Here is a 15,327-nt window from a genome sequence, read left to right as displayed (position 1 = left end):
GAGAGCTCTCTCCCACAGGCATAGAGCAGCTACACAAGTGATCTTACAGCGTCGCAGCTGAATCGATACAGCTGTGCTGGTGTAAGCTTGCTAGTGGAGACATGGCCTAAGGCTCAGTTAAAACAGGCTCCTAGCATCTACTGAAATCAACAAAAGTTAGAAGCCTAAATGCCTTTGTGGATTTGAGCCTAATGATCTTCTGTTCTGTGACTGGTCCTCTTCCTTGTTCACAGAACCGTGAGTCAGCACAATTCTGTTTCTGTCTTTGCCACCAAGTCACTTGGATGAGTTGCTGAAACTCTGTGTCTGGGTTTCCCCTCCATAAAGCTGAAATAATAACCCTTATCTAACTGACATTAGTTGTCTGAGGATTAAGTACAGATGCCCCCCGACTTACACAGTTGTTCCATTCCGGAACACCATGAGTAACTTGAATTTTGCATAAGTTGGAAATGTACACCTCACGCGCAAAAAAAACCCCCTCCTATTTCTAGCTTACGGAACTTTTTCCATAAGTGCGGATTTGCGTAAGTTGGGTCTTGCGTAACCCGGGGAGCGTCTGTATTTAGAGTCTGATTGGCCCTTAGAAGATCTAAAACAAAGTATGAGCAATGATGTTGACATTTAGTCTTATAAAAGTTTTGATATAGGTCACTAATGCATTGGCAGGCCAATGGCAGAAACAGGGAAGAAACAGGAAACTTGGCTCTGCCACAGAAAAATAAGCAACCCAACCTCTACTATAAGTGTTTCCAGGAGAATTCTAGCCTTTTAAATAGTGTCTCCTTTCCTGATGGGGATCCAGAATAATCAATAAATGTACATGCTCCTGTTGGTATAATCCCAACTGCCTCTATTGCAGTGTGCATTTGAAGAAATAAACAAACTCTGAAGTGCTCAGTTATGGATTTCCCCCTTCCATTGGAATGGCTTCTGCTGGAGGACATAAAACAGCCAAATTGAACTGGACTATTCCCTGCTGAAGATACACTCAAGATTTTTGAGGTTGTAATTTATCTAGTTGCAGTAGTAAGTGTTGGTCAGAAGCTTTCATTAACAATGATCAGCTAAACTACATTTATTTATTTTTTTTAAATGAGGGTCCAACAGAATACAACTCTCAGTGGCCCTAACCAGTTCCCAGTCTCAAAACAATATTTTAATTGTCTCTAGTTCAGTCTTAAACTGATTGAAATGGTGAAGGCCTAAACCAAGTAACAAATCTGATATGCTTGGTACAAAAAACAGCATATCTGAAGGCCAAATGCAGGGATGCCATTCCTCGGCCTCCCACCTTTCTAAGTATTGTCCTTTGGAACAGTTAAGATGTTGTGTTGCTTCATGAAACCCCAAATAGTTGTTATTTCTTTTTGAACAGTGGAAATGAGAGAGTCATCCAGTTCCAGTTTATTAAAAAATAAAGACAGACTGTATATAAACATACTCTAGTATAGTAGTGTGTTGTAGATCCATAAGCAGCAATTGCTAGGCCTCTCACGGTTAAAATTCTCATTTGAGGCTGCTAATTCCTATGAGTTTCTGCCCAAAGGGGAAGAACAGGAATGATCTCCAGAGCAAGAAGAAAATGTGGTAAACACTAGTGGTTCTCATCTGTTCAGATTTGAAGATCTATCTGTGTTGATTAAAAATCCTAGAACCTTACATTAGCTTTCTTCCTTTGAGTAGATTCCTAATTGTCCACGGAAGATGCTGGTCCAGCTGAGACTCTCTTTATTTCTCTGCATTTCCCTATTCATCCAACTTGAAAGGAAAATGCTCAGAAGGAGTGGAAATGCCCTAAGCACAGGACTGTAGGACAGGACTAACGATTCATAGTTCCTAAAGCATGTCAGATAGACAGATGAAAGCTGTTGAAATGGATACAACTATCTCTTCTGTTAACAGAAAAAACAGTGAGTAAACAAGATTAGATCATTAGGATAAGTGTATGTAATAGAATTGTCATCCAGTGTACCAGCCTGAAACTGTTTCCTGGAAATACCACATCAAAGCAAGTAATAATCCAGAGCATAGTGCAATTATCTGCTAGAAATTGGTCCAATTTCATCAGTCAAACTTCAAAGACAGACGTGAGGCTTCTGATCTATTTACTTTGTAGTACCGAAAAGATCTGGAGGATTCTAGGGTGCTGGATCTCGGGGATCTGAAGAGATGAACGAAATCCCATAAAAGCATGGGAACTCCTGATTTGGGGATTCTGGAAGTGAGTGCAGCTGACTGGTTGTCATTGAAGGTGCTTGTCTCCGGTGAATGCACACTGGAGAAATGGAAATACTTTTGGCATTTTAGTTTCATCATATGCATATTTTTTTAAAAAATCCACAAAAATAAAATAGTGTCACCTAAATTTTCAGAAGTGACTTACGAGTTTGGTTGTCTTTCATTTTGGATGTTCAGTTTGAGATACCTTTTAAAGGGATTTGATTTTCAGAGGGTGGGTGTTCTACATTTTCTGAAATCAGGTCCTTTAAGTTGTCTCAAGTTGGGTACCCAAAATTACTAGTATCTGCTGAAAATTTAAGCCACAGTGAATATTTTTATTTCTGGTTTTCTCTTCCTGCCCTGAGGCTAGTCAGTGGCAGTGTTCTCGCTGTGTCTGCCTATATCACATACTTCTATTGCCCCATCACTGTAGTGTCTGAGCAGCTCACTGTCAGTACATGTGTTTATCCACACAACACCTCTGTTGTTCCCACTTTACAGATGGACCAAAAAAAAGAGGCAGAGAGGCTTGTCTTCATTGCAACAGATAGCTCCACTGTTACTACACTTGAGCTAGCTTAGCTTGAGTGAGAGCAGCAACACTGTGAGCTAGAGATTAACTCTAGCTAGTGCCTGTGCAACATTAATTTGGCTTCCTTGTGCATGTGCATTATGATACGGTCTTTAATTACATGATCATATAGTGTGTTTTCCACAGAACCCATCTCATTCAATGCCCAGGATGGACCTGCTCTGGAAGTGAATCAGGGCTGTGTAGTGAAGGCAATCGTTTGTATGACTCCTGCTTCATTTATTGCCAAAGTTGGAAAGTGTGTGGTGAATGAGGCAGGGGACTACAGGAGAAGAAAGTACTATATAATACTTAGTAGGGCTGTCAAGCAATTAATTTTTTTTAATCATGATTGATTGTGTGATTAAAAAAATAGAATATTTATTTAAATATTTTTGGATACTTTCTACATTTTCAGACATATTGATTTCAATTACAACACATAATACAAAGTGTACAGTGCTCACTTTATATTATTTTTATTACAAATATTTGTACTGTAAAAAAAATAGTATTTTTCAATTCACCTAATATGAGTACTGTAGTAAAATCTCTTTATCATGAAAATGCAACTTACAAATTTAGAATTATGTACAAATATAACTGCACTCAAAAATAAAACAATGTAAAACTTTAGAGCCTACAAGTCCACTCAGTCCTACTTCTTGTTTAGCCAATCGCTCAAACAAGTTTGTTTACATTTGCAGGAGATAATGCTGCCCTCTTCTTGTTTACAGTGTCACCTGAAAGTAAGGACAGGCGTTCGCATGGCACTGTGGTAGCCAGCGTCACAAGATATTTATGTGCCAGATGCATTAAAAATCCATATGTCCCTTCATGCTTCAACCACCATTCCAGGGGACACGTGTCCATGCCGGTGAGGGGTTCTGCTTGATAACAATCCAAAGCGGTGTGGACCGATGCACATTCATTTTCATTATCTGAATCAGATGCCACCAGTAAAAGGTTGATTTTCTTTTTTGGTGGTTCGGGTTCTGAAGTTTCTGCATTGGAGAGTTGCTCTTTTAATTCTTCTGAAAAGATGCTCCACACCTCGTCCCTCTCAGATTTTGGAAGGCACTTCAGATTCTTAAACCTTGGGGTCGAGTGTTGTAGCTATCTTTAGAAATCTCACATTGGTACCTTCTTTGCATTTTGTCAAATCTGCAGTGAAAGTGTTCTTAAAACGAGCAACATGTGCTGGTTCATCATCCGAGACTGCTATAACATGAAATATATGGCAGAATGTGGGTAAAACAGAGCAGGAGACATGCAATTCTTCCCCAAGGAGTTCAGTCACAAATTTAATTAACACTTTTTTTTTTTTAAAACAAGCATCATCAGCATGGAAGCATGTCCTCTGGAATGGTGGCCGAAGCATGAAGGAGCATATGAATGTTTAGCATATCTGGCACGTAAATGCCTTGCAGTGCCGGCTACAAAAGTCCCATGAGAACACCTATTCTCACTTTCAGGTGACATTGTAACTAATAAGCGGGCAGCATTATCTCTTGTAAATGTAAACAAACTTGTTTGAGCGATTGGCTGAACAAGAAGTAGGACTGAGTGGACTTGTAGGCTCTAAAGTTTTGCATTGTTTTGTTTTTGAGTGCAGTTACGTAACAAAAAAATCTTCATTTGTAAGTTGCACTTTCACGATAAAGAGATTTTACTACAGTACTTGTATGAGGTAAATTGAAATACTCTCGATTACAAATATTTGCACTGTAAAAATTATCAAAAATAAAGTGAGCACTGTACACTTTGTATTCTGTGCTGTAATTGAAAATCAATATATTTGAAAATGTAGAAAAACATCCAAATGTACTTAATCAGTTGGTATTCTATTGTTTAATAGTGCGTATAAAAGGGAGATTAACCACAATTAATTTTTTTAATTAATCGCGTGAGTTAACGGCAATTGATCGACAGCCCTAATACTAAGTACTCTGAAAAATCAGGTGCTAATGTCTCAAATTGGGCACTCAAAATTAGTGAATACATTTGGTGTTAATCTGTCTGTCCCTCGGTTCCCCGTCTGTAAGGTGGAAATTCTACCCCCTCCTCTCTCAGAGTGTTTGGAAAATTAATTAATTTAATATTTTTAAACACTCAGATGCTGCAGGAAAAACACATGAGGAAATTAATACTGTTGTCTTTGTAGCAGGGTTTGAGTAGTGTAAATAAGACAGGGACCACCCATTGAACAGTGAGGATAAAACAAACGGTTGAATGGCTGCTCGGTAAGAGAGTACCCTCCACTCTGTGTACTGAATGAGGTATATCCAGTGTGCAGGGGAAGAAATTAAGACTGCGCAGGCAACCTTAATTCTGTCATTTCCTAACTTTGTAGTATGCTTGATTTTGCAACCTTAATAATGGGCTTTTGGTATAGTTTTTTGGTATGGAATAGAATTGTGACATAATTCACTGAAAGGTTTGTTCTGTGCATGATATGTTACATTTAATGTGTATGTATGTAGGTGTTTATATGTATCAGTAGCAATATTTTATTATTTTGTATAGGAAATCTGTGACTTTACAGTAACTATCATTAGGGTGAGATACAGGAATTACATGGATGGAATAATAATGGGCTGGTTCCTGTATGTAGGACTGCATGTCTGTCCCTCCCCATCAGTCTCCAAGGGAGGCCATGCCCCTTTACTCCCAGGCCCCTGGCAAGACAAGGGTTACTGGGGGATTAGCAGTCTGAGGCCCTGGACCTCTAAGTAGGGCTAGGCAGCAAGAAGTCCAGGGCTCTGGCCTCAGGCAGGGCAGAGAAATGAGTGATCTAACAAGCTTGGCCCTCAGACAGGGCAGAGTAGCTAGCAGTCTAGGGCTCAGGCCTGCAAACAGGGCAGAGCACCAGTCTAGGGGCTCAGGCCTTCAAGCAGGGTGGAGCACCAAAGAGTCTGACATCCTAGCTCTGGCAAATGGCAGACAAATGCAGGCCTCTTGGCCCAAAGTGGGGAGGCTGCCACCCTAGGGTGGGGTTAGCAGTAGGGGGGACCCAGGCCCACCCTACTCCACTGGGTTCCAGCCCAGGGCCTTAACATTGGCAGATGGTTCCGCTAATGGGTCAGTGGTGATCCAGCCGAAATATGCTGACCTGGGTTCAGGTAACAACACAACTGGACTGTAGTCAGCTGTCTCTGGGCTACTTCCTATGCTCCCTTTGCTGTGTACCTGTGTCTTGGGGTTGTCCTCCATACACCAGAATATGTCACCAGCAGCAGCTCCTCGGCATCCTGGTTGGCTGGCAGCTCTGGCAATCCTGCCGAGTTAGCGCGGTTGAGGTCCTCTTCAGGCTCCCATTCGAACAGCAGGTGGGAGGCATCTGTCTCCTTTGGTGGCTCTAGCCAAACTGAGCTTCATACTTCCTGGCCTGCCCTTTATACTTCCTGTCCCACCCCTCTGCTTTTGGCAGGGTGGGCGTGGGTGTCCTGGCTCTGCCCACCAAGGTGTGGACGGGGGTTCCTTCCAATCAGTCTCTGAGGGAGACCATGCCCCCTGGCTACACTGTACAGAAGTAAAGTAGCCAAAGTGTAAAGCCCTGATATATTATATGTCAAGGATTACAGAGAAATAACTCGTGGGTTTTGTTCTTTCAAGGTGTCCATCTGTATTATGTTGGTGGTGAGGTGTATGCAGAATGCGTGAGTGACAGCAGCATTTTTGTACAGAGCCGCAACTGTAACTATCAGCATGGCTTCCACCCAGCCACTGTCTGCAAGATTCCCAGCGGCTGCAGCCTCAAGATTTTCAACAACCAGCTCTTTGCCCAGTTGCTCGCCCAGTCAGTCAATCATGGCTTTGAGGTGGTGTATGAGCTGACCAAGATGTGCACTATCCGAATGAGCTTTGTTAAAGTAAGGATTCCTTTTCTTCTGTTGCCTTTCTGGAAAGAAAAGGGAAATCCCTGGGATCAGTTAACTGTGTTGTTATTTTACAATAGAGTTTTTTGTCTCGCCACTAACATAAAAAAATTTATTAATGCTCCTAAACAATTCACAGTCTGTAGTTGCTGTAGAATGAAAGTGATGGGGCCTAGCTGTGAGGTGCTGAACACCTTCAGTTTTCATTGAACTTGATAGGAATTGATGGTGGTCCACACATTTCTGATCTCTCGCTGCAAGGAATGAAGAGAATCTCTTCAAAACTGTTCATCCATCCCAGCCATGTTCAGCTAGTGAGTTAGTATCTCCTTATGATCAATAGTATTGAAGACAACTGCCCATTGCCCACTGACTTGAGGAGACTGTTGACCACTGAAACTATTGCTTTTTTGGGCCATGGCCTGGTCTAAAGCCAGACTAACTGCTCTCCAGAAACTTGGAATGTATCAGATTCTGCTAGAGTTGACTTTTTTCTACTATCTTCTCAATGCCCTTTCCCAGCAAGAGGAGACTAGGGCCAGATTTTCACATCTAGGTCCCCAAAGTCAGACTCCATAATCCGTATTTAGGCACCTAGATAAAGGTGGATGATTTTCAGAGTGCCCGTCATTCCCATTCAATATCATTTGAAGTTGGGGTTGCTCAGCACCTCTGAAAGCCAGCCCATTGCTGTTTAGGTACAGAGTTGGAAGCCTGACTTTAGGCACCCAGGTTTGGAAATATCGACCTAAGTGAAAAATGAAAAAGCTTAGGAGCAAGGGATAGAATACAGAACTTTTTGAGCTCTGCCGGCAGCTTGTCCTCTCATTTACAATTACAGTTTATAACCTCACAGGCCCATCCATCTCCCATTAGTTTGTCCTGACGAAGGCCATGTCTACATTATGCAGGATTTAGCGACACGGCTATGTTGACGCAGCCATGTCTCTAAAACTTGGGCAGTGTAGCTGCTGTTTGTCGGCTCTTTTGCCAACAAAATACTTTAACATCTCTGTTAAAGTTTAACATCGCTGAACGACAAAAGTTTTTTGTCTTTTAATTGCTAGTGTAGACATAGCGTAAGAGGAGCCTGGTAACTTTCAGGTGGTTGAACAAACCTCTCCCAGTGCTTCTAGAGCTTATGATTGCAGTTCTGGGAGAAAGCTAACCACAGAGGACTGAAAGTTTTTTCTCTTCACTTCTTCAGCTCTGGAAGACTCCCTCAGTCTAGTTGATCTTGTTTGTAATAACTGACAGGTCTTTGCAGCTTTATACAAGAAGTGGTGCTGTCCAAATGACTGCAGTAAGCTGAGTGTATTTATGCCAGAGGGGACAGGGCTTTTGGGCCAAGAATCAGGACTGATCTGCCTAGAATGAATATCAGCAGGCTCAAACCACCCCAAAAAGTGTCTGAACAGCTTCCTAAGTGCAGACCTTTCCTATAAAACCTTAAGGACCAAAGTCCTATCTGCATTTTGTGGACATTAAAAATCCCCTGGCACTTTTTTCCTAAGCGTGCAAGCCAAAGTCTCCCAAGCCATGATCTGCACTGTTATGCTGTGTTCCAGTTTCGCAAGGAATTGAAGTCTTGTACAACTCAAGCATTAGTAGCGAAAACAGTGCTCTTTGTTGGAAGACATGAATGGGCATGTTTGTTCAGGAAGTGCATGCAACACCTTCATTATCTCAGTAACTCACTGGCGCTCTCTTTGATGTGTTATCTGGAATCAAACCCGAGTGGCAGCGACTGCTGTTGTGTTTTCATGCTGAACCAGACTGCTCCCATGTTATCATCTTGCTTTGTTGAAACAATTGTAAACATTATCACCCTTTTGGCTCCCTATCCTCAATGTGTGAGAGGTCCATTTCTAATCTTTTCAAACTTCATTGCTCCTTTTTATTTGTTCCTTGGAAAACTGCTTTGGGAGTCCTCGTATGGTCATTTTTGTCGCAAAACCTTGTCCTCTCCTCCACTGGGGACAGAGGGTGCAAGCAGCTGCTTTCTGTCCCTTCTTCCCCAGTGCACCCATGCAGCAGCTGGTTAGAATTACAACGTTGTGCATCCTTGAGTGCTGTTAACTGTAATAATACTAAGAACATATAGAACGCTTTTCATCTATAGATTGTGATGTTCTTTACAAAGATAGGCATCATTTTCCCTGTTGCAGATGGGGAAACTGAGGCACGGAGAGGTTAAATGAGACATCCACAATCACACAGCTTGTCAGTATCAGGAACAGAACCCAGTCTTCTGACTCCCAGTTTGGTTCACTTCCTCTTGGACTACACTGCCTGAGGTCGCAGTGCTAAAGAGAGGACCTGGAAAACACTTACCGTGGTGCTCCACAGCTTGAAGGGACTGCATAGCTTGTTCATCTAGGGCATGGCCAACCCCCAGGCTCCCTGCATGTAGGCTGCTGTTGACAGAACCTGCCAGGAGGGGCCTGTGCTTCTCCTACTTGGAACCGCCAGTGTGGACTTCTGCTGAGTTCATTGCCTCCAAACCTCTGAGCCATTTGCTCTATGCTGGCAAGCAGGCTCTTGGACCCTCCACTTAGTCACTGCCATCCCCATCGCAATCATATGGCACAAGACAACAAGGTTAGGATTTTGCCCTTGGTTTTGATTGCACTCCCTTTCTAATCACTTCAGAGAGCTCCTCCATCTGCTTAAGCTTCCAGCTTCATTTTAGTACTGGGAGCCAAGAATTCCAGCTGCAGCCCAGGGCAGGCTGTTCATAAGCAGCAGTGGAGTTGGAGTAACTTTCTTTGATAGAGACACAAGCAGAAGTCACAGTTCCTTGCCATTTTAGTCCCGGTGGGTTTGAGTGTGCAGCATGAAGAGTAACAAACCCATTAAAGACAGGTTTCAGAGTAGCAGCTGTGTTAGTCTGTATTCGTAAAAAGAAAAGGAGTACTTGTGGCACATTGGAGACTAACCAATTTATTTGAGCATTAAAGAGCCTGAGAACGTGTTCAAGCGGCCACAAGAGGGAGCTGTCCAGCCACCTAAACAAGATGGATTGGACATTTGGCTTGCTGCAATGTAAGTCATTGTTCCATGCACCAAACTAGTCAGGTGTGCACAAACTTTGATTTTTTTTCCCCTCAGATTGGCAGTACCGCCAATAAAGTGAGGGGCTTAGGCACTTCTGACATTTGTCCTACTCTCTATGCACTTTCTGATGAAAAAAAGAGTACAGAACACACCAGTATTACAGATCCAGGAGGTCTGGTACATAAACTGGGGCCAATGTAAAGAAAAGAGTTTTTATGAAAACTTTTCCAGAACTTTAATGTAAACTGACTTCACTGCAGCCCAGAATGACATTAATTGATTAAAAGGAGCCTGTTCGACAGGTCCCAAAGCTTACTCTTCTCCCTGTAAAAATTACACCATATTAAAGTAAATGTCTCTTTGGTGATGGCAAATCTATTAGCCCTCCAGATCAGGAGCAACATAGATTAAACCTCAGCATCTTTGCTTAGTGACCCACTAAAAGTGCCTGCTCCTGCCAACTTCACTCATGCTGACTAGTATCTTACTTTGTGCTTAGTCCTATTGACTTCGGAGTTCTGTTCCTGGCTCTGACATTGCCCAGAAGTGTAACTTTGAGCTAGTCTTGTAATCTCTTAAGCCACTTTACCGTGCTGATTTCATTGAGTAAGGTACTACATAGTCCCACTAGGTGTGGTAGAATTGGGCCTTCTGTGTTTGGGCTGAAATTGGGCATAGTCGCTCCACTAGGTTTCATACTGAATGTTATTTTATGCAGTTAGTTGCACAATAAGAATTCAGTTCTGCACCCATTGAAACAGACTTGTTGGTTGTCTTGGTGCTCCAGGACTCCAATGCATTATTAACCCCATCATACTCCCCTGGGGTCTCTCAAACCCCAGTAAGAGTCCTGGGCAGCTGGCAGAGTGGCCTCCTGCTACAAGGATCCGCTGTAGAGAACTGTTGAGAAGCCGAAGGCTTCTTGTATATCCCATCTCCCTGTGGTGGGGTCTGTGAGAGCCAGGCACAGAGAGGAACAGAGAGCAAGTGTGTGTATGCCCCATTTACCTTATCTTAAGGTGAGGGTGTAGTTGTTGGAGGAGACAGAGGGAAATAGGAAGTGAGGGACATGGGAAGATTGGAGACCCAAAGTGAGAATGGCAGAGCAGGAGATGAGGGAATGATGATATAGGGAATGGGAACATACACAAATGGGTGAAGCCCAAAATGTTCCCCACCCTAGAGGAGAATCCAAGAGAGGAAGAACCCCCTCCCCCTCCATTAGAAGAAAGGCAGGGGGAGAGAAACCCATGTACTCAAGAACCCAGAATGAGAAAGCTATGAAGCCTCCCCACAAGGGACAGTTGCAGGTCAGAATCCCCAGAAGAGGAAGGGGTTGATGGAGGATGGACAAACCTATAAATAAACTAAGTGTAAATTAGAAGAGGCTCATGGGGCCTTGTAGGAGTCTTTAGTATTCAAACATCTGTGTGAACCACAGACTTTTAGATAATCATGTCACCAACAATCTTAAATTCACTGAAATGGATAGACAGCTCTGGCCCTTGAGACTCCCCACTTACTGGAGAAGTTGGCCCTAGGAAAATGTATTAAATGCTGGCAACTTAGTTGACATCGCTGGCCACTTTCCCACTGGCTGCAATGAAGCTGGGCCTTTAGTGGTGGAATTACAATGAAAAAACCTCACCTTTTGATCCTTTGGTATTTCTGTAGGGCTGGGGAGCAGAGTATCATCGCCAGGACGTGACAAGCACTCCCTGCTGGATTGAGATTCATCTGCATGGACCATTGCAATGGCTGGATAAGGTGCTCACACAGATGGGCTCACCTCATAACCCCATCTCCTCAGTCTCTTAAGAATCATCTCTAATATTACCTATAGGATGGATGCTATTGCAGGCAGTGGCTTATAGAATCTCCAATTAAAAGAAGTTTCTATATGTAGATGTAAATATATATACATAGTCTACTATCCCTATTTTTTTCATGATATGTTTTGTTGTTTCTCGTTAACATGATGCTAGTATGACAAGGTGATAAATTCAGGGTTAGCACATCTGTTCTCTTATATGAAATAAACCAGATCCCTGCAAAGAGCTAAACATTTCCTGTGAGCATCTTCACTTCCCACCCAAGTCTTTGAGAGGTGAGAATTCTCAGCATGCCATATGGATTAAGAACCCCTGGCTGTAGAGAACCAACACCACAGCTGTGCACCACATAAATCCATTTTAAATTCTGAGGACTTAAGTAGGACCAAAGTGGCCCACAGGATTTGTTCATAGGGTGAATTTCAGCTGGTGAGTTAAAGGAATAAACAGCAGTTCCAGTCTGTCTCCCTATTTGTGACATTCTGCAGGGAACAATATGGACTGTTGAACAGCTGTGTCCCTTCTTTTCGCAACCTGGGGTTGCCTTTTACACTGCTTTGTTTTGAGAATAACCACTCCTGGCCTGTTCAAACACAGCCTCTAGCATGCAAAATCACTCCCAGCTGAAAGATCTGAGTGTTCTAGCCAGTCTCTCCTGAATTATATTACAGAGTGACACCAGCAAATTCTCAGTCTCAAACTTGTCCCCAGAAATGTGCGTCTTGTACTGCCCAGCACCTTCCTGGACAATACAAGTTCATAGAAAGTCCGTCACTTCATTAATAGAAAATGATATGCACAAGCCTTGTTATCTCAAATGGAGGTTCCCAAACACTTCAGTCCAAACACACTGGTTTAGGTAAAACAAGTTTATTAACTACAGAAAGATAGATTTTAAGTGATTACAAGTAATGAGGTATAAAAGTCAGAATTGGTTACAAAGAAATAAAAGGTAAAATGCAAAGTAATAACTTATCAAACGAAGTGAATTCAAAGCAAAGGTTTTTCTCACCACATGCTTTTACTGGCTGAACTCCTTCAGGCAGGCCCCTTCCCCCAGTTCGGTGTTTCTTTAGGGGTTGTTAATGCTGTGAGCAGCTGGAAAGGGAGGAGAGAGGTGATTTGGGTCCTCTGTTCCTCATTTTTATATCTTTTCCTCCTCTTAGAGAATCATCTCCAACTGGGATTCAGGTGACAGCAAGTCTGTCTGCCAAGATACAAATTTATCGCTCACACCTTTCTTCCTGCCAAAGAATGGCCGCTTACTCAGGTGATTGTCCAATTGATTTTGTTGACACCTGGCAGAGGCATCCATTTTCCTTTTGTCTCTGAGGAACTGGTTTGGGCTGCTTCCCCAGAATTGGAATATGCCTTATAAGATTCTATGATGTTACTAACTTTACATACAATGTTGCCAGACATATTATGCCAGGACAATAATGATCAGCGAGTTAAGAGTTTTCAAACAATATCTCACAAGGCATACTTTGTACAAGATTTATCATAGTTTCATAAAGTACAGTCTGTCACACTATGGCAAAGCATTATGGGCCAGGTCCTATGAGAAGCTTAGTTTTCCACATGTACCGTTGATTTCAGTGGGAGCTGCTGGCTCACAGGAGGTGTTCAGCTCTTCCTTGTCAGAGCATCCTGGCCTAACCGCAGTAGTCAGATACTGTTGACACAGTAGTGTATGGTACTGTTGCACTGAAAAACAAGAACAATTTCATTTAAACAAAACCAAAATCTATGCATATATATATATATATATATATATAAAAATTGAGTTAACTTCTACTGCTTTTTGCAAGATAGATAGATAAATAAATAAATTAAATACTTATCTGGCATGTAATTCTACTGAGCAGTATTGATGTATTTTGTTTTTAAATTAGAACTATCTGTAGTTAGACTATTGTGGTGCTATCCATGGTACGTCTGAAAGGGACTTCGAATCTGAGTCACAAAAGGGAAGTAAAGTGTAAATTGTGAAATTACATAACTAGCTTATTCCCTGTGGGAGAGCCTGTGTACTGGGTACATGGCAGAGTTGGGAGCAGCAAACATACAAGAGTGGGAGGTGGGAGTGGGATTGAGTCGGATACATTTACTGTATTGATGGTGCCTTGCTTTGGGGACTGACTCTGGGCCCCTGATTATTCAGGGACTCAGCAGGTGATGCTCTCAGCCAGTCTCAGGGGGCAAAGGATACAGTACTCATCCCTACAGTTGCTGGAATAGGCTGTTTACCATCTTAGCCATAGGCCTTGGCATTTGCACAGTGGTTTTGGCCATGTTGCAGGGAATGGCCAGGGCTGCAGGGGGAACAGAAAGTCCAGAGCAAAGCAGTGGGCAAAAGTGTTTTATAAGCTTCCAGTCCACGTTCCCTCTGCAAGTTGGACAAGCTGTTGCCTACACTCTGGTGAATGGAACCAGACTGGCAAAACTCCACTCGCCCAGGGCACGTAACCTTTTCTGAAGGGCACCAATCCTTTTTCATGATCACCAACAACATGTGAAAGGGGTGGGTGAACATTTGATTATGCCTAGGCAGGCCAGCTTAGCTAGCTGCCAGGAACCAGGTTGTTGTAAGGGACAGAAACTCCAGTAACTTCATAGATTCCGCCTTTTACTAAACAGAAGAGTCACCCTGAAACTTTTATTGAACAGAATGATTTTTCTTTTCTCCTTGCACAATATCTAGAACTAAACATTGCACTGTCCAATTGTAAGAAGAGGATTTCTGAAACCTTTAGGTATATGTTGTATGAAAGTCAAACAACATCTGTTGAAAAGATTTCTCACAACTTCTAGAAGTTGTGTAATATCTATTATAAGGTGATAATTATGAATGTAGCACAAGAATTTTTAATAAACCAACAGGGTTACTTCCTTTGCATACAGCTTTAAGCATTTCCAACAGCGTTATTGCACAGAATAATAAATTATCATTAAATTCTGTGCAAGATAGCAAGCAAGGGAAATGTATATTGGTGAAAAGCCCCATTCTGTCACCACTTGATATCAGCAGCATCATTATCTGACAGGAGAAGCTTCCTTTATAATCTCCCACAGCAATGAAATCAAGTAATACCGGTACAGAGCAACTCTAGGCATGCCATTTACTGCTTAGCAGAGTTGACGAAAATTAGTCGGAAAAGACTTTTTCATCAGCTCTCTAATCTTCTCTACACAGCATCCTCTGCATCAGCAATGTCACCCTACTGGGGTCTTTGAACTGTGGTTTTCAAAATACTCATTGCTCAGTTTCTCCACCAATTTTTCTGTGCTTTTCTGACTGCAGCTCCCCCTCCATTTTTATCAATTGAGAATGGAGAAAACCCACTTGCTCCATTCCAGCAGCTAGTTACTTTCCCCCATTCTGTATCCTAGGTTTGCGCTGCCCTTTTCAGTAAAAGACAGTTGACTCCCTCCAGCCCAGAGGGCAGAAGTTGCAACCTCCTCCTCCTCCTCCTCAATCCCCTGTTAATGCCTGTATAGAATGGACTTGAATATAGACATTCTCAGCACCTTCCTCTTCTACTTGGAGAGTGAACATGTCCCTTCCAAGGTGCACCTGGTCTTTGTCAGCTTTAGAATCCAGTTGTCTCCTGCTGATAGTGCAGCAGAACCAGCTGCACCAGTCTCTTTTCTAAAATATTTGCGGTTCGTAGGGGGTTTTACCGCTGGAAAGCAATGGCATTTGCACAGTAATAACCCATGTGATTTGTGTGTGATTAAAACACCAGTCACCTCAGATTGGCTT

At 42.5% G+C, this 15,327-nt stretch overlaps 1 protein-coding gene across 1 annotated transcript in view; it reads left to right on the top strand.

The window, feature by feature from the left end:
- The window catches only part of SMAD9 (SMAD family member 9), a 68,829-nt gene extending 55,509 nt beyond the window's left edge, over positions 1 to 13,320 (top strand). Inside the window, exons 6-7 of the mRNA XM_073342126.1 lie at positions 6,410 to 6,666; positions 11,404 to 13,320. Coding sequence (XP_073198227.1) covers positions 6,410 to 6,666; positions 11,404 to 11,547 — 401 coding nt within the window. The 3' untranslated portion in view covers positions 11,548 to 13,320. The remainder of the gene's footprint in view (positions 1 to 6,409; positions 6,667 to 11,403) is intronic.
- Positions 13,321 to 15,327: the final 2,007 nt, after the last annotated feature.

The sequence above is a fragment of the Lepidochelys kempii genome, chromosome 1 (assembly GCF_965140285.1).
Source record: "Lepidochelys kempii isolate rLepKem1 chromosome 1, rLepKem1.hap1, whole genome shotgun sequence".
Taxonomy (NCBI): Eukaryota; Metazoa; Chordata; order Testudines; family Cheloniidae; genus Lepidochelys; species Lepidochelys kempii.
The sequence above is the reverse complement of the archived record's forward strand: the minus strand, read 5'-3'. Positions and strand labels throughout refer to the sequence as shown.